At 41.9% G+C, this 23,862-nt stretch overlaps 1 protein-coding gene and 1 long non-coding RNA gene across 4 annotated transcripts in view; one reads left to right on the forward strand and one right to left on the reverse strand.

Annotated features, from left to right (window-relative positions):
- The window catches only part of LOC127607666 (RNA-binding motif, single-stranded-interacting protein 2-like), a 32,346-nt gene extending 14,313 nt beyond the window's left edge, over positions 1-18,033 (reverse strand). Inside the window, exons 1-2 of one of the 3 annotated variants that reach the window (XM_052076224.1) lie at positions 17,848-18,033; positions 2,831-3,000 (exon numbers count right to left, since the gene is read on the reverse strand). In XM_052076224.1, coding sequence (XP_051932184.1) covers positions 2,831-3,000; positions 17,848-17,919 — 242 coding nt within the window. In that variant the 5' untranslated portion in view covers positions 17,920-18,033. Of the gene's footprint in view, positions 1-2,830; positions 3,004-17,847 lie in introns of all 3 variants that reach the window. The other 2 variants (XM_052076223.1, XM_052076225.1) reach the window with 2 other exon arrangements.
- LOC127607676 (uncharacterized) lies at positions 7,626-9,436 on the forward strand. The gene is made up of 3 exons (XR_007964116.1): positions 7,626-7,777; positions 7,851-8,034; positions 8,357-9,436. It is a non-coding gene; the product is annotated as an uncharacterized LOC127607676 (long non-coding RNA).
- Positions 18,034-23,862: the final 5,829 nt, after the last annotated feature.

Below are 23,862 nucleotides of genomic sequence, written 5' to 3' on the forward strand. Positions count from 1 at the left end.
TGGACCCAAGTATGCTGCGAGGGGTCCTGTGGGAAATTATGCAATTTCATATCCATCTATTGCCATTCATAGAAGAGAAAATGTCATGACCCCTTTTGGGATTTCAGATTTGTGTTAGTTTAAATAAATACAGATTTTAAACAGACTGATTTAATTTGTGAGTACATTGAGATTAGATTATATTTAGTTCAGTATTTCTGTTTGGTGGTGTCCTGTGAGATTATTCTTATGTAAAGTGGTTGCCTTGGCTCAGTTAAGGTTTGGAAACACGGTGATACTTTATAATGGGGGGTATATATACCAGGGAGCCAATTAGATATCTAGATGTTGTATCGTCACGCTAATAAAATAACTACCTAACATTAGATTTTTACAGGACACGACTCTCCATAGTCCAATGCAGATGAAAAAAAATCATATCTCAAAGACAAAAGATCAGTAAGACAGTTATTTTATTCGTGTGACTTTATGTTGTACCTACGAGCAAAATATTAAACAGATCTCAATGTGAGAAAGATTACAATAGTACGGATTGATTCATGAATGACTGTAAAAACAAAGAAAAACAAAAACATGATTGCAAAGAAAAAGGCGGCCCCTGATTAGTGTCTTTGTTTGAGGTATGACAAGAAAAAACAAAAGCAACGTTTCATGTGTCCATGTTTGCCCTGCCGGGAACACCGGACCAGTTCAAAAGTCCGAAGGCTTTGCTTATGTGACCTTCCACTTAACCCGAGACCCTTCCAAAAGCTCACAAAACTGTGGAGGCAACACACACTTAAAAGACAGTCATGACCCACATGCAGCTGCTTGACATTCTTTCCCAGCAGGCGGTACTACTCTTTTCCCACTCATTCATGTTTCGGCTAAAAGGGAGCCCTCCCAATCACGTCAGTCCCCTCTTCACATTTCTCCTGCCACACAATGACTTCTCTGTCGGCCGTCTGCTTTTACAATCAAGTTCCGGTCTTTCACAGACCAACCGCAGATTTCTGCTTCACTTTGATTGCTGCGGCTTTGACAATAGGTTGTACACACGCTGTGCTAATATGGCTCTGAGGATTTGACGCTTTCTTTGGGGTGCAGTGGTGCATCAAAATCAGGTAGAGGAGTCGGGTAAGACTATACTTTTCAAGTCCAGAATTACAGTGAGGGGAGCCATCACTGTGATAGGCCCCTGAGGCCCATACTGGTCAACACTGCCACTTTTCATGGTTTGACTAGGATGGCTGACGATAGTTAACGTTCACAAGCAAAGATCTAGAAACATAAAAGCATAGCCTTGAAGCTAAACCACTCGTGGTGCTTATTAATCACCGGGTGTTTTTGAGGTCGACTCCTCACTTTTCAGAGGTATGTGTTTGGAACAAATTAACCAACACTTATTTCGCATCGGCTTTTTGTACGACATCCTAAAAGAGACAAGTGTGCTGTGTTATTTGTTGTCTTTTCTTGCAGCATCTGATGAAAAGTTCTCATGAAGCGGCAACTATGAATCTGCTTGACCACCGGCACTGATTCATGTCAGTTGTATCCTATCAGCTCAATATACTTTCTGACTCTGGTCCTGTTCACCTTCATGGATAGGCTGCAGGCTTTGGGTGACACCACTTCTCGTTGGCGGTCAAACGCAGGGCACACGTCGACAAACAACCACTCAGCACACAGCAGTGGGCAATTTCGAGTTGTTAATTAACCTAACATGCACGCTCAATGAATCTCCAGCACATGGAGAATATGACACTTTTAACACTGCTGTAATGTTGCTTTGTGGACAAAATCTTTTGAGCGGCCATTTTATATTTTCTTCTTGAAGGAATGGGCAAATCCATCGACTTGATACCATTGTCCTGTCATCTGGAGCACTGTCCCTCCTCTACATGTGCCAATGCTTTTGTCCATATGTGGAGTTGTAGCTACAACTCATGTGATAGATTTGTGTTGACAGCTGTTTGTCCCAATTACAGTCATTTTGTCAAAGGTGATTGGATCCATTGAGTAAGGATTGTGGTTTCATCACTGAGTCATTTGTCACTGCATGTTTGAAAGTCAACACATGCCAAGTCTTTAAAACTGGATCCAGTTGTCTGGAGACAAAGTGCTAAATCAGAAATAAGAGTCATGCACAGGATGTTCAATTGAGTTGATAACATCTGCTCTGTGGTGAGCTTTGCGCCTCATCTGTTGAACACATGATGAAATGAATTGTTGAGGCCGCAGTTTTGTTCAGAAAAGGCTTCACACTGGCCATATGAATATATGAATTAAATACGAATAAGTTTGGTTTGATCCAATTTTAACAAGTGCGGGAAGTCGGTGGTTTGACCTTGTATGACTTTCTGTGTTAAGTAGAGGAAGGAGTGAACTTAAGCCTTATTAAGTCGGGAAGAAAAAAATATGAGACAGAGCAAGGGGCCAGAGAAAGGTACAGCCAGTTTGCCTCCTGTCCTCATCTAACCTTCCATTTTGTGTAAGATCGGAACTGGCTCAGTGGTAAACAACTGGAACACTATTGCATCGAGAGTGGAATATATAACACACACACACACACACACACACACACACACACACACACGCACACGCACACGCACACGCACACGCACACGCACACGCACACGCACACACACACACACACTTCGTCATGATGTGTTATTCATCTCACTGAGTATTTCCATTTCACATTCATTAAAATGGGTAAAAGTATTGAAAAGCTAGAGTTAAATTTGCCAATACATTTTCCCATTTTATTTCTTGCGGTCTGAACTTAAATCAACTTTGAATGCAGACTTTGCTGATCCCAATGCTCAAACCGTCAAATGTTTAAACTTACGGCTGGCAGAGCTTGACCAGGTCTTGGTCCGTAGTCCCTGGATGAAGGCCACGGATATACAGGTTGGTTTTACTTAGCTGTTCTCCACCTCCTCCGCCGCTGCCGTTGTTGCTGCTACTGTTGTTGTTGGGACTGGGGGGAGCCATCTGGTGGCCGGAGGACACATAGGCCTGCTGTGAAAAGACAGGAAAGTCAGAATTGCAACAAACTTGGGAGGAAAAAGAAAACCGTTCTTTGCTTCGCCAACAGATCTGGGGTATGTTCCTTGACCAGTGTTACTTTCAGAATGTTGTTTGCGCAATTCAACACAAATCTCATGAACGCAAATTCAAGCCTTGCAGTTTGGTTTACCCCTGTGCAGATTTTGAAAAAGCGGAAGTGTTGTTTCTTACATTCAGTCTCAAACCGTTGGAATAAATTACCTCAGCTCACAAAGTACTCACACTGCAGACTGTCTAAAGACTCATCGGGGTTTGTACAACTGGAAGGCAAGTTGATTTCGACTTCTTGATTCCAATTGGAAATACATTTAAGACCAAATTCTCAATGTTGCCAATGTCCCATATTGTGCAAAGATGCTACGAGCACAGACTGTACATGACTTGTGTCTGCTCGACTAAAAACCACATCACTGGTATGTCGTTTCCGCTTTTGCGATTGCGTAATGTTGCCACAAAAGCCATTCAGTAATTTTTTTTTTCATGTTAATTTGCAGTTGAGATTTGAGACTATTTAGAGTCATAAAATCCTATTTATCATGTGTTCATATTTTAAAGCTTTCTTTTTACATTCATGAATTCTGTGACTTTGAAGACATTCGAAGGACCCTAAGCAACCCTGGTTATGCTCTTTGTACGCATGAAAGTAGATTATTTGCTCATTCTAAGCATCCTTGCCCCCACACTTTCGTGCATCCGTTGAGGTGGAGTGAACGTTCAGCTATGACTTGGCCAAAGGGCATCGCTCTGAATCCAACAGTAAAGAAGAGAAAATGATCAGCATATGCGATACAGGTGTTTTGTTTAAATTTGGTTTATTAAAAACTCCAAATCGGAGATTCGACATTGGGAAATCCAAACGGGCGAATCAGAATGGGGGAATGGTTTTGTGTGTAGCTCTGTGCACCGTGAAAATAAAGCCAATTACCCAGAGAAAACCACTGCAGTCTGTGTGTTATTATTTGGAAATTAACAGTACAGGCGTGTTTATTCAAAAGTCAAAGCACCCATTTCCCCGAAGACTTTTTCAATTTGTACGCGTAACCCGCATAGAGCACTAAGCCGCCTTAAGCGCTACTATGAGCTCCCCACAATGTATATTTGTATTTGTGAAGTTACTGTTTCACCTAAATCCTGTAAATGTTGCTTGGTTTGCCTTGCCGCTGCAGACTGTCGAAACAATTGTCAAAGAAGAGGTTTACGCCCGGTTGCGGGCCGGATTCTAATGCTCAAACAATTCAACAGAAACCCAACCGATCGTCATATGCGCCGCGGTCGGGAAATTCCAATCACCTTTAGTTGATATCTGGACGTTGCATAACTTTTGACTCATAACAACATAGCTGACCCAAAATTAGCCAGGTTTGAATATTGTCCGAGGTATTTAAAAAAAAATTGCCTGCTTTGTCAACCCTAACTCAACTGCTTGGTTGAGATGTATTATGAATATGTCTAAACAAAAAAAAAAAAAAAAGAAAACTCATGATTATTTTGATTTTTTAACACATCAGCCATTTCGTTGGGCAGCTGCGGCGCTGTTGTAAGTGAGAACAAGGAAACGGGGTATTATAGGAGATAAAAAGTGAATCTGCAGTCGACAGATGTGCGCTCTCTTCAGTAAAAAATGATATCACACAGCGCCCGTGTCAACAGTCACCAATAATGCTTTCTGAGGGGAAAGTTGGGCCTCTTGACTGCTTACTCCTTATAGGGGGAAAAGGGGCCTCTTCGGCTCGCTCCATGTTGTATAACTCCAATTTTACTCTTGAAACCACAGCAAATATCTTGCGGGGCATTGCAAAATCAGAAACTGGAAGAACAAAATTTAGGGAAAGCTCAATTCATATTTTGTGCTGCTTGCTTTCTCTCATTTCTCATCAAATCATGCGAACGAATAGAGCGTTTCAAATATGGTCTTGTCTCCTTTTTAGACTTAGAAGCTTTGAGGGAACAGCAACACGGAGGCATTAAGCAGAGCAAAAGTACACACCAGGGATTCATTGCGGTAATACTTGCATGCAACCATCTGTACTGGGCTCATCAATCCCCCTTTGTAGTTCCCAACAACACTTGCCACCACAACCGACTTTAATGCCGCCAGTTACGAACTACGGCGGCCGACTCGCCATGACTCACAAATAAAACAGGATATTACGCAACAACCAGTGAATCACGGACTGAGGCTCTCCGTGGAGAATTTATACAAAAGATTGTGCAACCATTCATCCAAATCCATCTTGAGGTGAACAAGGTTTCATAATCCCTGTGAGATGGGGGCAGCAGTCTTTCCAGGAATAGATGTAGTGGCACTTTTACGGCTGAGGCAATAAACAGCAACATGAGGATTCACCACAGCTGGCACACTGACTTAGATCTAGTTTATTTAGTCAAATGCTGGTAGTTTTAATGACCTACTTGTGATGAATAGGAATAAATGTCGTTTCTTACTGGTCTCGCAGTTGGGTGCAGTGGGGCTCCCGTCTCATTTGCAAGACCAATTGGACGGCTGCGGCGCGGGAACAATGGGTTCTTTTAAGAGATGTGAACGGGTCACTGATTAAATTGACGTTGTTGGGGGAAAGCCCAGCAGGGCCGACACAGTCAAACCAACAACGTCAACCAATCACGCTAATCAGAGTACTGCATCCAGAAAGCCACGGTCCCCTTGATGAAGGAGCCCCCTCACTCCCCCAAATAGAATTTTTGTCTCAAGATCATACAACGCAGAGACACAATGAAAGTATTGGAACAACGAGACATTAGAATACAGTTACAAGAACTGAAATACGAAGAACACATTTGACTCAATGTTTGACTTCAGACTTTGGATGCCACCCACAATGGCTCAAAAAACACCTCAAAGACTTTCACAAAGGAAGGTCGGTGCCGACATTCAAAACCAGAACCCCGCGAAGACGGTGCGCTCCCAATTTAAAGTAGATGACATAAACGGTGCTGAGAGTTTTCTCTTATAATGCCATTGCAGACGAAAGATCCGCGTTCAGACAGCAGAATTGTCTTGTTATCGTCCTCTGCTGCACATTTGTAGCAAAGCAACTCAAAATATCTGCTGGATATTTTTAGGACCCAGCTAAAAAACATTCAGGATCCTTTCCATAATTAAAACACTTTGCTGTATCTTGATGCAAACGTCATACTCATCGAACGCCAATGCTCTCGGTGCGCAATCAAAATATTATGATCTTCATCAAGGCAGAATTTTCAATGAACTGGGCAGCTCAAAGATGTCATTACAGCAGAGCAGACAAGTATACCGAATGAAGTGTCAAGTGACGCAATATTTCTCAGCTTGTTTCAATGTCCGCCCTTTTGGTTAGTTTCACTTCACCTCCCTTTGGGGTTTCCTCCAGTTTCTGCAGCTCGACCCTCAGAATTTCCTGGATTCCAGGCTGTTGGGGAGTTTTCCCGTCTTTGTGTGTCATGGCTTCTTTAACCTGAGGGGACTGCTTGTCTTCTCCTCGGGGAGGAAAGTGACCAGCTGACTGACGTACATGCTGATGCATGGAGTTATAGCCTGTCCGAAGGAAGGCCTTGGAGTAAAGCTGCGGAAACGCTTCATTAAAAAATTAATATTATGGACCTTTTCTTTTCATTTTGCATCGCCAATAATATTTCATCTGTTCTCACAGCCACAAAAGTAACCCTTATTTAGCCACAGAAGTAACCCGTATTTGAAGATTATTCCAAAAACATGCATGGCCGGTTGATTGGGCACTCCAAATTGTCCCTAGGGGTGATTGTGAGTGTGAATGGTTGTTTGTCACTGTGTGCCCTGCGATTGGCTGGCTACCGTTTCTCGTTATACTCCGCCGACTGCCCCAAGAGAGCTGGGATAGGCTCCAGCACGCCCGCGACCCTTTTGAGGAGAAGCGCATTAGAAAATGGATGGGTGGATAAAATAAACAATAAAAAAACAATCCCTCAATTAGCATATCCCTGTCTAAATGCTCCTGTTTGATTTGAAAAATTCAAGTTTAGTTGAGAAAAAAAAATTATTCCTTTGATCTGAAATTTACCGTACCGTACAACTAGACAACTTGAATTTTCTGCCGCATGCAAATTGAATCAAAACATACGGTCGAACCGCTAGCCAAACTAAAACCAAATCTCTTACTGGATGAAGATCATTTTGAAACAATTCTTCTGATAGGAAATAATGTAAATACAAAGCTGCATTTCCAGTGTTAAACAGTCACAAATCTAATACCCTAATTAACTCTACAAGCAAGTCTTTAAAATTTGTAACCCTCATAGAACTGTAAAAGTAAGTTAACCACTGTAAAACAAAACAAACAAAAAATGTATATTTTAGCATTAATTAATGTTTTTTTTAAACACTAGTAATTAATTTGCAGGGGGTAGACGAATATCAGAAGCTATGAACATTTGATCAGAACCTAGATGACCCTGACAACTACCAGAACACACATGTTAGTGGCTTCTTCTGCTGCAGGAGATCAGACAAACGAGTTTCTGTTTGTGAAAGAGGCTTTAAAGCCTGTTATTATCATCACACACCTCTCTTAATTACTAGTCACATTTCCTGTACACAGAAGAAAATGAATGCAGCAATATGAACCAAAGCTTTAAAATGAGACGGGTGTACTGCGAGGAATGTGTCTCACATAAACCTACAAAGTCAGCACGGCGATAGGAAATCCTGTGCCTGCTCTTGATCTTATCACGCCGCACTCCACATTCCAACCAGGTGAGAGGGACACTGAAGGCACATCAAGACCGGTTCCTAAATCCTCCTCCTCCCTCTCCTTCTGCTTTTATAGGCGATGCAGTGCAGATCTCGCTCTGCAATCTGTCTGTCTCGAAGGGTATGATGGCACTTTTGACGCACAGATGCACTGGCACGTGTTTGCTTTCAAGCAGTTTCGGGTGCCATGAGCTGGGGAGCTTTGGAACGTATTCACCAACAAAGACACTGGCCCACAGCCCAGCTGGAGATCTAAGAGAGTAAGAGGCACACTGAGCATTTGGCATCATCTTCACTACCCCCCCTCCCCACCACCACCATCACCACCACCACCACCTCATCTGGCCCCCACCTCTGCCTGATCACCTTGGCTTGAATTACTCAGCGGGCAGACGCAATTTGGAACAGGTCCAAAACATCTGACATGTTAAGACAGATAAATACACATCCCTGCGCTTGGGCCAGAAGGGACAAAGTTGAAACTTGAGTCCCGCCAAAAATTCAAAGTAGCGCAGCAGACATCAAAATGTGACATCAGATATTTCCTATTGTGAAATCTAAATATGCATCCTGTCTTTTAAGGTGCAGATGCAGAACTCAGGACACAGATATTTAAAATGTATGTCTTTTCGATGCGCAGACGATGCAGGTGAGCTATGCTTAATCCCTCTCAGCCCATTTCAGGACATTAAGTGCTGTTGGCAGTCTGTCAGCGTGCTGTTCTCCTGGCTTAAAAGCTTGGTCGGACTAAAAAAGAACCAAGTTATGATGTGCCGCATGACCATGATTGCAGATGAAATAAGCGGGCACACTTGAAGGAGAGCAATCGGAAAGTATTTTGTGTTCACAGACGTTTCCGGAAAGTGACCCATCGTTGTGCTGCAGCATGCAGGACCTGTGTGTGGCAGAAAGCATGCGCTTGATAGGAGGCGGAGCGGGTTGCACAATAGTGTTTGTGTCTAGTGTGAAGCTGACTGTCCCTCTTGCAAATCACATTGGCACAGTGAGTGTCTCCACGGGCAGCACAGTAGGCCAGTGGTTTACAGGTCTGGGTCGCAGTCAAGAGTCTCTGGGTTGGAATCTCAGCACTTTGTGATGTGAAGTTACATTTTCTGGGTTTTTATTTTTATTTTGTTGATTCCTCATTTTTTTGTCTTACCTTTCCTTTTCGCCATGATGACGTTCTCTTTGAGAGGGACGGGTTTAGGATTTTTTTTTTCTGGGGTTGCCAGATAACGGCACAGACCGCAGAAGGATAAACATAAAAATAAAGCATGGAACAAATGTCACGTTATATGTGTTTATGAAATATAGTTCATAACTAAGGAATATTTTATTGCAAAAGCCAAATTTTATGATAAAATACAAATATACATAGGTGAAAAATAAATCAAAAGACTCTCTGGTATTGTTCAGAGGTGCCGGACCAAATGTGGAGGTGGGCCGGATCCGGCCCGCGGGCCGTAGTTTGGTGACCACTGGTCTACACTAATTGGCTGGTAACCAGTAGAAAGTATCCGCCACTCAAAGTCAGCTGGGATGAATTCCATCTCACCTGTGCTCATAATGAGGATGTGGACATCCCATATTTGGAATTTTGACGAATACAGACGTCATCCTTTTTTTTTTTTTAACTCAAATCAACTTTACTTATAAAGCACTTTAAAAACAGCCACGGATGCATGGATTTAGATCAAGGATATATATCAGGATATCAGGATCAAGATTTAAAAAATACTGCAACCTGTGCAGCGAACAAAGAACCTCGATAAAGTGTGTTGGATGACATGCAAATCGGATGTTGTCCCTTTTTTGATGACTATTAAAATTCTTGTGGTCCAGATTTGTGCACTAAATTACAAAGGCTGTGTTTTGGGAGCGGCTATCCGATTGACTGGCGCTGAGAATTGCGTTGAACAGCTGTTAGTCTGTCTTTTTGACTCAAACTGACTAAGCGTCTCGCAGACGAAGGGAGGAAGCATTTCTGCTCTGAGTGCATAAACAGCCCCTGTGTGCCCTTCTGAAATTTGATCCAAGATGGACCAGATAGCTGATCGCTACCCCCTCTACATGAATATGCACTCAACAATATGTCATTGGGTACATCTGGACCATCTCACATATATATATATATACATACACACACATACATACATACATACATACATACATACATACACACACACACACACACACACACACACTCTCTGCATTAATATATCGGTAAATCTAACTAAAAGTATTTGGTCCCCAAAAGCTTTAAGCTTCCGCATTACATTGAGCAAATTGAAGACTGAACCAGCACTAGGTCCCAAATATTTGTTATGTCACAAAATCTGTCCAAGCCTGCCACTTAAAATTAGCATGAAAACAGCTTTGGAGTGCCATGACGCAAAAACATCACCAGCTCAAAGTGGAGCGTGCGATTGCAGCACAGGTGAACACGGATCACAGTGCATTTAATGACAGCTTCAAAATACTGTAATCGATGATTGTCTCAAACAAAAGTGCCCCCACCATACATTATGTGAGCCCATGAGTCAGTTGAATTTATAAAATACATGCACGTCATGGCGCATGGTCAGGATGGTACCACCTCTGCCTCATTTTGAGCCAGGAAAAACACTGCATTGAGGAGACAGCTGTGGCAGTTTGATTTATCACCTCTGAGACATTTGAATGTTTCGCTGTGACTGACAACTCCCCTTGAACATACCTAAAGGACGTTTACGATACTGCAGGTGGACGTTACCATCAATAACACAAACTTCGGTGTGTAGGACAGTCCTGCTTCAGGGTTAACATAGTAACATGTACATGTACAAAATAGGTGCAATCAGATATGAACACCCGGTCATTACTTTGGACTTTTTAACAAACTCCTGGACGGAATCTGATACAACCTAGCTAAGAATACAAGACTAACAATACACGGTATGATTATGAAGTATAAGCCCGCTCTTTGGCATTTATATATTTGGGATGGGGAGTGAAACTCTGGGTGCATTCGGATGACCCCTGCCACTCTGACAGTGTCCTCTTCCCATCTAAACATTTGACTTTTATTCTAATATCCATCCTGGCCCGCCGAAAATCGCTGTTCAATATCCTCAGCGGGTATTGTAAAAGGTGGATCAAGACTTTAATTAGTAATGGGACTGCTGGATTCACTTCACTGGATACGTGCTATTTGCACACTGTGTAATGTAAATAACCATACGTGCGGAATAAGACATCTATTTTCATACTTAACATAACAATAAATTACTTTATCCTATTAGCGAGGCCGTCAGCGGCATCCTTTGCCGTTACAGAAGATTACAAAAACAATGAATAAGTGACTATTTCAGTGACTTGTAACTGTTAGGTTCCCCAGACAAACAAAAATCATGCAAATAGATGAATTTGCGAATACAAAACTGCTAACAGGCAGAGTTTCACTGTAGTCCGGGATTTTGCTAAATAAGGTCCAATAAATGTTTATGTAGCATCTTGATCTACGTACATAAACAAGGTTTTACGTGCTTCGTAGAGTAGTACAATCAAATTACAAGCTATTTTGCCTGTTCAAAGTTGTCATTAAAATAAAATGGCAAGCATACAAAAAAGGGGGCACAGAGATGAAAAGGACTTCAGTCATTACAGGGTGGAGTGCAAGGCCGACAGAGGCGGGCTCTAGTAAAATTACTCAAAGAACCGCTAAAAGTTAAAGGCTCTGCTGCGTGTGTCGAACGTCTTTTTTTAGTTGAGTTTTTTTTTTCAGTTTTACTAGTAGATTTAGTGTCTGGTTGTGTTGTTATGCCGTCGAGTGTTTTTTGGCTCCTCTGGACAATTAAGTCGCTGTAATAGACGTTGGCATTTTATTCCAATGAGCTCACGACGAGATGAGAATGAACGTCTGGCTAAGAACATAAACAAGCCATTGGATGAGGCCCTGAGCGAGACCCATCGTACCTTGAGAGGCGACAGGCCGTCTCCTGTTATTTTTCCCCTCAGGAAGCCTTACGTGGAAAATGACCAAATTTAATTTGAGAACATTAATTCTATTTATTCAAAGGAGGAAATGAGGTGCTGAGGCAAGGGAGGAGCCAGCGGCTTTCCACGCAACAGAAACCAAACACCTTCGAGCTGCCGGGCTCTGTAATCGCCGCCCCCACACAAAGAGCTTTTCTCACCCCTCTCTCAGTTTATTTTGTGTTCAGACATTTATTTTGTGTAATTGTGCGACTCAGATACGGCAGAATGTGAGCAGCGGAGGGAAACTCGAAGAAGGCGGTGGGAGGGGGAAACATTTACAGAGTCGCCTGACCTTTTGGTGAACCTTTTCTCCACTAAGTAGGCCAAAGAAGGTTTGGAAATTAAAAAAAAGCTCCAATTTTCAATTTATTTTTTAGAACCTCCTCTGAATCCTTGAGATTTCTTCCGACTGTGGTTATTTACAAAGACGATAGACTATTTCTCTAAGATGTAACAAGGGTCTGACAATTATCTTTTGATTGTGTGTACGTTATTAGTTACAAACCTGGCATGGCTGTATTTAGAGACCCCAATGGTGACTATTAAAAAAAAGCAGTAGCCACTAGTGACTTTAATTAGTGTTAACAAACAGACAACATAAGCGGAACCCTTTTGTCATTGTGTTCCATATGCCATGAAAGGAGCCCAGTGGAAGGGGATTAATCGCACAGTAACTCACGCTGAATGTTCGACGTACGGACCAGCTACAAATGCAGTTGGACGGCTTATTTTAGAATGTTAAGTTCATTTATGAAGGGTTGTGTGTGTATCAAATCAACATGTCAACTTGAAATGAACTGAATTGCCATCAATCCGTTCCAGTTTGTTTTTAATTGAGAAAAATTGCATGGTACAATTGGACCAGTGAACTTCGGGTGGCACAACAGTGGCCTCGGGCCACTGTTATTTTGTAACCCCGTATGGGCCTTCTGTAAAATGGTGTCAACTTCTCCAAGGCCTTCCCTAATTACAAACTTTGAGCTGCATATTTCTCCTAAATTCCACGAATGAGCAAATCTACACAAACAATTGATCGGCGATTTGCATTTTGTTACTTTGCAGGATTGTTTCAGTTTCTCTAAATGCAGTTAATAGTAAACAGAGTACCAGACACCCTTATTGTCCCCTGAAAGATCATCAGGAAATGGTCCCATTTCAGCTAATTTATATATCTATGAATCACAAAAGTACCTTTGTTCATCTACGGCACTTATTCAAGCAATATATCGAAAAATCCTGCACAACAAACCTGTTGCCATGAATGCAACCGAATAAGTCATGGCTTTCTGCGAGGGTATCAGTTTGTTGTGTAATGAAAAAAGAAAGATCATGATTTATTATTGTTTGTAGTGTGTTGTGAGATTTGTCTCAATAATGGCTGCGAAACACTTCCTTGATGCAGAGTCATTGTTTTATGTGCGAGATCATACACATTCCCATGTAGGTTACTACCCTGCTGCATTCCACTACTTAGTATACAACAAGATACGTTCTAAGTTGGCCATTGTTGTATGTAAGTATGTTGTATGTAAAATGTCTCTGCCATTTTATATGTCCACGGGGTCACGTAATGTGTAGAAGAAACACAACATTCCTTTTCAATTTTCTTTCGCGTTGCATACGTGGTCTGGGTTATTTCACCCCTCGCCCCCATTGTGCCCTGTGCTCCAACTCTCGATTGAGGCCACACCAACGCGCACCACCCGTTGCATCAACAACATCAACTTGTATTCAAAGTGAGAAAGACTCGAATCTCATGTTTCTTCAACATATAAAATTCCAGGTTACTACATGAAAAGCAGTTATACTTCGCTTCTTCAATGACATATTCCACAGACACAAAATGCAGACAACACTTCATAGATTGAACGTGTGATGAGGATAACAAAGTGACTTTCAGCCTCTTTTACACAGCGATTACCCAATCCTATCTTCAAAGTAAGTTCGCATAACAGCACTTTGATTGTTTACACAAACTCTTATCTATGACGAATTGCCGCCGCTTTCATTCAGTGTTTTCCGTAAAAGCACGTGCATCCAGAGCGCATGTCCTTTGAAAGAAATACTGTGCTGTTTTAACTGTCCCATTTCAAAAACGCTGTCCAAATCGGATGGAAAGAAACGTAAAAGTTGCAAAACACCAATATAAAGTATGTCTTAATCACTGAAATGCGGCATTGCTTTTTGATGACTGATTGATGACCAATATTAGTTCAAGTGCCAAAATAATTACTTAAAATTAGGCCAAACAAAAAAGATAGTGTGTTTCTGGTAACATGAAATTTCAGCATAGGGTCGGTAGGTCAGACAAAGTTTTTTTTTTCCCCCATCAAAAATTTAAACAAAATAACCATAAAACATAAAACAAGAAGACATTGAACCCGCCGCTCCGCGGCTGCCGCCATCTATTTAGTTTTCTCCCCGCTCCGGACTCGGGGGCCCGGGTCGCGCCGCCGCCTCGGCCGACGTCCTCCTTCGCCCTCGGTGTTTACTCGGCCCGTGGTGTTCATCAAATAGTTCGCAGATTTTTTTCGATACATCAATGGATGCTATTTTCTTAACATTACGGTGCGAGCATGCAACTGTAACACAGAAAACGCGTTTTAAACTGTCTACAAAAATGTAGGGGGTTGTTTGGAAAAAAAATGCCGACCGTAGAGGGTTTTTTTCGACGTAGAAATTCTCGGTCGGTCAGGTTACCGGAAAGACACAACTTTTTTTTGTACGCCTTAGTATTGTTGTATAGCAACATTACCCTAATTTGGCTATGTACACAATGAAGACATATGTGCCCTAATTCTGACTCATTTATCTTTTGCCCATGTGTAACCAATTTTATCGTGGCAGACAGACTGAACAGCAAATCTGATTTTTATTCATTCGGGGGGCCCAGGACACTTCTTTTAGTGTGTCGTCCTCGAGATCTGATGTTTTGAGATGTGACTGCGGTTTCATTGGCTGAGTCGCATTCATCAGACCTCGACATCACGACATTAATCCAGTCGGTACAGCTCAATTCCGGCGCACAAGCTGAGCGATATGCGTCACTGTGTCTTGATGCACACGTCCTGAAGAAAGGCGCAGACCAATGTAATTTAAAAAAATCAAGATTGAGATTAAATTGTTTGTGAGCACACTTGTAACTCAAGACATACAGATCTCAAATCCTCTTTCCCCACTAAAAGATGAATGGAAATAGCATTAATCAACTCCACACTCTATAATACACAAACAAACTTTTTAAAAAAAATAGCACTCTGCAGCATGGAACTTTATAGAAACATAGACTAATAACCTCATTAAAAAAGATTTTAAAGCAATAAACAATTTGTGCACCATGAGTTCATTGTGCAACTCCTTCCGGTGTGCCACTTTGGCCACCAGGGGGCAAGATAGTGCATCCATTGGTATATACACAAAGAAGATGGTCATAACTAACAATCTCAGTTAATTCATATAAATTTTTGCAAACGATAAAGAATATATAATATTAATATAATGTGTTGCAGGAAAATGAGCACAAATCCAATTTCGGTTGCGGAAAGTGTTGCAACAACAGTGACATCAATGCTAGTTTCATTAGCCCATCCATAGCATTTTGCATTGTGTGTTACCATTATACTACCGGACTTGATGGGGTGTTTGATTAACTACACAACCTTTAACGCTCTTTGTTTTATTTAGTTTTGCAGTAAATTTAAACTGTGAGTGACAATAAAGCAAGAACCGGGTCTCTTTTTTTTTTAGATATCGTTCACTATCTGCCAAACTGCTGCTTGCTGTGAAATTCATGACTGCCATCTCTCACTCACAACTTAAATAGATGTTTGCAACTTAAGACAAAAATAATAATAATAATAAATCGGACGATCAATGGCTCGTGTCTTCAAAACCTTGTCGAGGTACCATTGTGATCGTCCATGTTCTATGCAGTGTGTTGTGAGGTTGACATTGCTTTTCATTTGTTACATAAAAATTGTGATGCTGAGTGTGGTCAATTTATAAATTGCAATTGAGTATTATTTAAAAATAAATTGCCTCCAATCGAGTGACTTGTGATCGTGTCTCTCCAACAGATGCAAGTTTTTGACCATATATGACACCTTATTTTTTTCATGTAGAGTGAACAGTTCAATTCAGATTTTTTTCTTATCTGACCCAGGCTTCTTTTGTATGTGGATATAAATCAGATATGTATGCGATGCATCTGCAGTATGAATGCTCATCCGTATATATCAAAACTACACGCCATCAATATGCACTCCGAGCCAGGATGAGGGAGTGCTTGGGAGGGATACGACTGACAGTCATCTGTGAATCTGCAAAGTTCTTTTGAGTAAGGGTGCTGTCTTTACATTTGACTTTAATGTCATCCACTTGAAACATGGTGCATAAAGTGTACATTTGTGGCAGTAGGAGTAATTCACCCAGGCAGACAGTTCATTTATTACTCTCGGCAATGACGTGACCTCATCTTTAATAGACGTCTTCATAAAATGAGGAGATTGAAGGAGCGTCGCCTGATTTCTCCAAAATATTTCTACCTCCGTTACCCCCACCTTGCTACTCAAGTGATATGACATGATAAAAAGGTGAGCCCCTACAAGTGAGACCATATTTACTTCCACGAACATGTGCCACCTGATGTCCTACTTTGTCCGCATGCGTGTCACATTACGGATGTGTTCCATTCACATTAGAAGTCGCATTTATTGTTGTCATGTGAACAAAGAGATAACAAGATCGGAATTGACAAAGAATACGTATATAGATCAAGTTTGTCCACAACATTTAAAATACAGATTTTCTGTCCATTGCAGTTAAAATACTGATTTTCTGTACACAACGACCTTTCAATTCAGTTCCTACGTCAGCGCATAAGATTACAAGCAGGAAACTGTGTGGAGTAACTTATCTGGCTAGAAAATGGCACTGTTGTTCAATGGCAGCTATTTTTAAACAAGTGACAATGATCAACTGAAAATAATCCACTTTGATCATTTATGGAAGAAAGACGAAACAAGAGTTAACAAATCTCACAAATAGACTGTCTAATATATTGTGCGTGTGTGTGTGTGTCATGTAAAGCAGACAATTGAAACCTAATGCTCATGCAGACACAAATGTTGACTTGACAATAGCCAGGCGTTGGCCTTTATCACAGGAAGACAAAATACATTGTCTTCCTGTGATAAAGGCATACATTATAAATGTCTCTTAAAAGTTCACCAGTTCAGAATGAGAGCATGTGTACATGTTAAGAAAAATGCATTATGAGGGGAAATATTTTTTCATCAATATGGTCGGATGGGAGACCGGATGTAAGCTGCCTCTGAAATTAGGGGAAACGATTCAAAGACTCCACAAGAATCAATCGAACAGAACCATCTCGGGTTTTCAATTGCGTTCCAATTGCTTTTGAATGTTTTAAGGAGTCTTCACACTGGTTTCAAAATGTCACAATGTAAACAGTATCCACAGGATTCACAATTCTGGGAATAAAGTAGTCACCATGGGGTTTTTCCCCCCAAGGGGTGGGGCATATTCCACTTCCAAAATGGAAACACACGAAAAACAAAGTTTGCCAACTTAGCCGGTTTCTAACACTCGATGAAAGAAGGCGAAAAGAGGGAGTTTGTGATCACGTCTAGAGAAACTCGCGCTTGTGCTCTCGCGTTCACGCACGGCGTCCGCACACAAGTTGCTGTGCGCTGGGGACTTTTCCCCACAAGAGTCCGTCAAATCCTCCTCCACATCCTGCCCGTGTCGCTCTCCCGCGCGAGACGCACACATACAGTACTCCATGTACACACAAGGCGAGTGACGGCCGCCACGAAACGCCACCCCGCGACCGAGTGGTTCGGACCTGGCTCGGTCCAACCCGCTGTGGAAGCTGTCGGCGCTCCGCCAAAGTGAAAAAGTTCAATTCAAGCGGCCTCTCAAGGACACTGCAGTCCACCGTCACCAGCCTCTCCGTGGCGACGCGCGCGGGCGGGCGTGTTGCCCCGCGAGGTGAAGTCGAGTCAAAATGGTGGAAAAGCGAGAGAGACTTTTACCTTTTTGCTGTTTCTGCTGTTAAAGCCGCTGTACGGGTTGATTCCTGCCCTTGGCGGTACGGAGAGCAGCATTTTTCTCGGCTCTATGTCCGGAGCGGCGAGCACTGCCCAGGCTGCCAGCTGACGTCAGCAGCTGGGGAAGTGAGTGCCTGGAGTCCCGCTGCTTGACTGCGAGTGGTGCTGCTGTTACGGGACACGATCGGAGGAGGGGAGAGGAGAGCAGGGGAGGGCCGAGCTGGGTGAGGGGAGGGCAATGCTGATCCCGGCGGTCTCCTTCGCACGGCTCCAGGTGGTCCTCTGCCGCTCACGGTGGGATTACAGTGTTCCCCCGCTACTTCGCAGTTCGGTTATTGCGGCTTTACGCTATCGCGGGGTTTTCATTTGGAACCATAATTTAATCTATTAGGGATTTACCGATTTTATTTTGCAGATTTTCTTGCATTATTTCCTTTCTAAATCAGATCAGTCAAAAAAATGTTGAGAGACCGAGAAAATGAACGTTGGAGCTCGTTGCCACTAAACGTCCTGTTCCCTCATCATGGGTGCCTCAGGAAATGTGCTTCAGGGCACACTGTTTCACACAAACTGTTTGGAAGCTCAGAATTGAGTTTGTATAGGGTTTGGGCTGAGATGAAGTGACGTCAGAACCTTAGTAGCGATTTTGTCGGCTAAAACAACACAGTTGAGTAAGTCTGGCTTGTTCAAAAGTGATGAGTAGGAATGGCAACTGTCAAAAGTGATGAGTAGGAATGGCAACTGCCAAAAGTGATGAGTAGGAATGACAACTGTGTCATGCTATCAGCATCAAAGTGTGCTGAGTTACAGTATGTACATCTATGGCATTTAAAAAGTAATCCTTCCATCCATTTTCCAATCCGCTTCATCCTCGTGGGAGGTGCTGGAGCCTATCCCAGCCATCTCCGGGCAGTAGGTGGAGGACACCCTGAACTGGTTGCCAGCCAATCGCAGGGCACACAGAGGCAAACAACCATCCACGCTCACACTCATAGGGACAATTTAGAGTGTTTAATCAGCCTGCCATGCATGTTTTTTGGAATGTGGGAGGAAACTGGAGTACCTGGAGAAAACCCACGCAGGCACGGGGAGAACATGCAATTTCCACACAGGCCGGAGCTGGAATCGAACGGTACCTCTGCACCGTGAGGTCGACACGCTAACCACTTGAACACCGGGATGCCTTGAAAAGTAATCCTACAGCTATATCGACCTATATGTTTTAGCAGCAGTTTGTGTTGGCAATACAAATGCCCCAAACACAGTCTGGAATATGAGTCAAGTCAACTTTTATGCCGTGACACACTACAAAGAACAACCTCAAAATAAAACTGTATTGATGTCCAAATATTATTTGGTAGTTGGGAAGGTATGGATTTTGATGTTGGCCTTCTTGCTGCATTGGCGGTATATTCCTGTCATGCAAAGTATGAACAGGTCCTGCTTGACTTCTTCTCGCCGACAGTTCATGCAAATAACCGGGTACTCTAAGCAGAAAAGATGCTTCAAATATTTATGGGAACCAAGGTACCTGAATCACACTAAGACTCATTTTGGTGCCCCAAAAATGGTGTAACGGAGCATAGAACATTAGGCGGTACAGATGGAAAAAGTTCAAGCTCTTGCTGCTTATTTTAGGCTGAAATATCCGCTCACGAACTACTAAGGGTATGCATCTTTACACAAAAGATGATTTGATATGGTTTTCAATATTTGGGGTGTCAACTTATTCGAGAATAGTTCGATTTGAAAGTAGAACAATTGAATTTGGTCGGACTCAGTGGGATTAACGATTACATTCAATATGGTATGGCTCAGTTTGAGAGGGTATGATGCAATACATTTTATTTTGTCAGACAGGAGAACTAAAATAGAAAATACATTTTTGGAAACATTAATTTTTTTTTTTACTCTTCACGTGCAGGTGAGGCTCTGCCTCCCGTAACTCCCACATTGCAAAACCAAGTTTGGGTCAATTAAAGACTCTAAATTGTCCACAGATGTGAGCGTGAGCATGAATACTGAAGAGAGATGCAGGTTTGATTTCAGACTACGATCCCCTTGAGCACCAAACCTCTCTCCCCAGTTGCAGCACTGCTTGTGTGCCTCATTCACTCTGACATCTCTCCTTGCATGCCTGCATATGTGTGATCTCTTCATGTGCAGCACAATTCACTGTGAGTTGAATTTCCCCTTGAAGGATTAATTACCCATCCATCCATCAACCCATGCATCCATTTTCTTTTCAGAATAAGATGGAGGCGATGCCAACTGACTTTGGGTGAAAGGCAGACTACACCCCGGACTGGTTGCCTATCAATCTCAGGGAACATCCAGAGACAGGCAAGCAGTCACACTCATATTCACACCATCACTGAGTGGGAAATGAACTCACACTGCTTCCACGAAGTCGGGCGAGTGTACCACTATGCCATGAGTTACCCACTGAGTAGGAAAAAAAATAAATAAAAATGAAAAATTTGTTTATTCTGATCACCAGCATTTGCAGACATTTGACAGCCAAAGTCGTGGATGCTGAATTCACTGTCAGCATATCATTTCGTCACATAAATATGCATGCATATGCATATCCATACAAAAAAAAAGCCACCCAAGGACACATTCTCATCGCAGCCATTTGGTGCAGTTATACACCACTACAAGCAACATCCACAGTAATATTGTCCATGTCTGCCTGTGCTATGGATACTGTTCATAACTCCAAAAGGGAGATGTAACTAGACTATATGTCTCGTTAGGTACAACAGAAATATGCACGTTTGTGTGTCACTGAAGTAGGACAATGATCTAACTTGTCATCCACAGTCTTGTGCAACGAATGAGAGCAACTGAAAAAAAAGTCACTCACATGATTCCATCTCCTGTCACCTTAAGTGAACCAGCTGCTGTTCCTACTTCTGTGAACAATTCATTTTACAGTGCAAATGGGATACAAAGCATTTTTTTTTTTTGCGGAAGCCAAAACACTTAGCCAGTGAAACACCCCATGGGATCTTAAAACATATTAAAAGTGTGATAGATTACACACATGTAAACATTTTCCCCCTCACTTTTCGTGACAAGACTAGCCTAGACCAGAACATTCGTAAACTGACTGGAAGTGAAGAGCATTCACATATCAAGCAGAAAGACTCCAGCTTCACAATTAGAAGTGTTTTTGTCAAAATACTCAAAAGGATCAAGAACTACCCCCTTATTTTTGTCTAGCTAATATGCTCCTGTTTTGAGGAGCGGTAGTATCTCAAATTTGCTAAATGCTGGCTCGATGAGTCACTTGTATCTCAAGGCACCATTGCATTTCCCTTTGGCTAAATGATTTTAAAATGTGAATAAATTGGGAGTCTTGCAATCGTATTTCATTTTTCACTCGCATTACACATTTACCATGAAAAGAATAAGTCAACAAAGTTTTTGAGGTGGGAAAATGTGGTGGGTTAAGTCCAGTGCATCTGGTGCCAACTCTAATGATGCACTGCAGTTCCTGTGAAGGTCACGGTTAAACGCCAGACACACATGACACACACACACACACACACACACACACGCACGCACGCACACACAGAGTACTAAAGCTAAAAGACTTAGCGTTGCCGCGTGAATGTCCTAATGTCACCTTTCCCATCGTATTCAAGCTTGTTTTGTCAGAGACTCTTGGATATACTTTTACTTCTATATTTAAAATGTCTTTTCACTTTCTCCTGTTGCTCCAGATCGGCCAGAAGATGAATCCTCGGGCAGATGGCGGCTGAAACCTGATTCCTCAAATGCAGTGGCATTCAAATGAATCACCAAAAGGCAATTAATTCAATGCCTTGCAAAGAATCACTGCAGGTTTTATCCAGAAAGCACTTTAAAATAATCATACGTTCCATCTGCTTCACATTATAGAACGTTTCATGACATCATGACAGCGCCATATGAATAGGATATATGACATGAGAAAATGATGCTTTTACGCTTAAATTAGCTCAATGGTGGGCATGACGCTAAGCCCCGTAGCCCTTTTTTTACACCTTAAGTTTGATGTACAGTCTTTGCATCACGAAGGAACATAACCAATCCAGAGTTTACAGAAACTGTGAATAACCTCACTCCAAAAGCATTTAAACCATTCTTCACCACCGATTTATAGCTTTCATAAAGAACCCACTGGCAGCCCATGCTGCATGTTCCTATCCAACCTGCTGATGAGCACATTTCCGTGTCCACACCACGCACCATGGCCACGATTCGAACAGTTTAAGCAAAAAAATGCAGTATTTGATGAGCACAATTTGGCGGTGTAAGCAGTTTTTGTTGGCTCATGATTCCTTCAATAAAGCAGGATGTGCGTGTGTGTGTGTGTGTTTCATTGTTGCACTGAGCACAACCTATAAGTAAGTCAAGCGCAACCGGCCTCTTTGGCAGCAATGTTGTTTGCACATCAACAGGCCTGTTGCTATGTAACCGCACCCCCTCCAAACTGAGACCTCTGGTCTGGGAATCTTATTATCGTTGAGATAAAGATGCTCTATGTGTGTCAAGCAATTGTTGCTTCATAGTTTTGGTTGTTGAACATAGTTGTATTGTCCTTGTTGAAATGCATATTGAAATGATGTCTCTGAGATTGAATCCATCTGATCGAAAAGGCAACTCAATTTCACCTCTCACATTTCGAGAACGTCAACCATCAGGACAAAAGTGTATGCACAGGAAAGGTCGCACAAAGCGTCAATTCAGTGGGCGGGAACCTTGGTGATCAAAGTGAACTGTTGTATGGGTGGGAGGAAGGGAACCTTGGGTGTGTGCGCATGTAAATTGAATAAAACTGGTGTGGAAGGGTTCAACAAGTTCACATGTGGCTGGTGAGGCTGTCAAGCTGGGGTTCAAGGTCAAATGAGTGGAAAGAGCATAAAAGAAAACAGACTTCAATGGTGTAGGAATAAAAATAAGATGGGGAGAACTAGTTAACTTTTTTTTTTAACTTTTATAAAAAGTTTATATAATTGAACTTCCAAAGTCAAACACAAATTATTCTGAGGTACGAGCTAATTTCCAAGTTGTTCTACTTTCAAATCTGTCATGACCATGTTCTGTTAGTGTCCAGCAGGTGGCAGAGGCGTTATCAGTTTTCCTGATGCGCACCTGTCTATCATCACAATTATTGGGACTATTTAAGGACCTCATGGGGCCACGTGACGCTGTCGGATAATTTCGCCTTTGTGCATTTCGCCCAGATGCTCTTTTGCTCTCGTTCTGTTTTTGGCTCTTGCGTTGATTTATGTTGTCTCTGTATTTTATTTTTTTTTTGGCTCTTTGCCTTTGCTGATGTTCTTCGTTATACAAGCAAGTAGTTCTTGGTGCGTTTAAGTGTATCCACAGTTAGTTCTTCACGCGGTTTGGTATTTCTTGTACTTTTGTTACAAGCAATTTTACTTGAGAGTTTACAATTTTACTATATACCTTATGACATCACCGACTGTATTTTCAATTACCAGTAGGTGTTAATGCCTGATTCATATAATTTTGTAAGACAACTTTGACTGTACCTTAATTAGTGCCGAATATTTTACATATTCTCATGTCAATGCCTAATTCATACTAATTCATATATTTTGCAAGAACAATCTACTTTAACCCTCCTTGAACAGTGTATCATCACAAATTTTTTTAAAAATCCATTCCATAACGTTGAATATCAAATTTTAAACGTGTGTATGTGATTGTGTGTAGGTCTAGGGGAGTGGAATCTATTTATATAGTTTTTGTTTTTATATTTTTATATTTCCCGATACACTTGGGGGTGGAGGCTCCTGCAAAATCTCGTTGTAACAAGTGTGCAATAACAATAAAGTATTCATTCATTCATTCATTCAAGCTATTTTCACTCGTGTTTTTTCCTTGCCTTGTGCAAGCACCTTTTGTTTTCTTTGCATTATTCCTGGCTTGTTGTCCAGCATCATTATTTGTACTTTGTCAGCCTTGTGCCTGGTTTTTTTT

The sequence above is a fragment of the Hippocampus zosterae genome, chromosome 9 (genome assembly GCF_025434085.1).
Source record: "Hippocampus zosterae strain Florida chromosome 9, ASM2543408v3, whole genome shotgun sequence".
Lineage (NCBI taxonomy): Eukaryota > Metazoa > Chordata > Actinopteri > Syngnathiformes > Syngnathidae > Hippocampus > Hippocampus zosterae.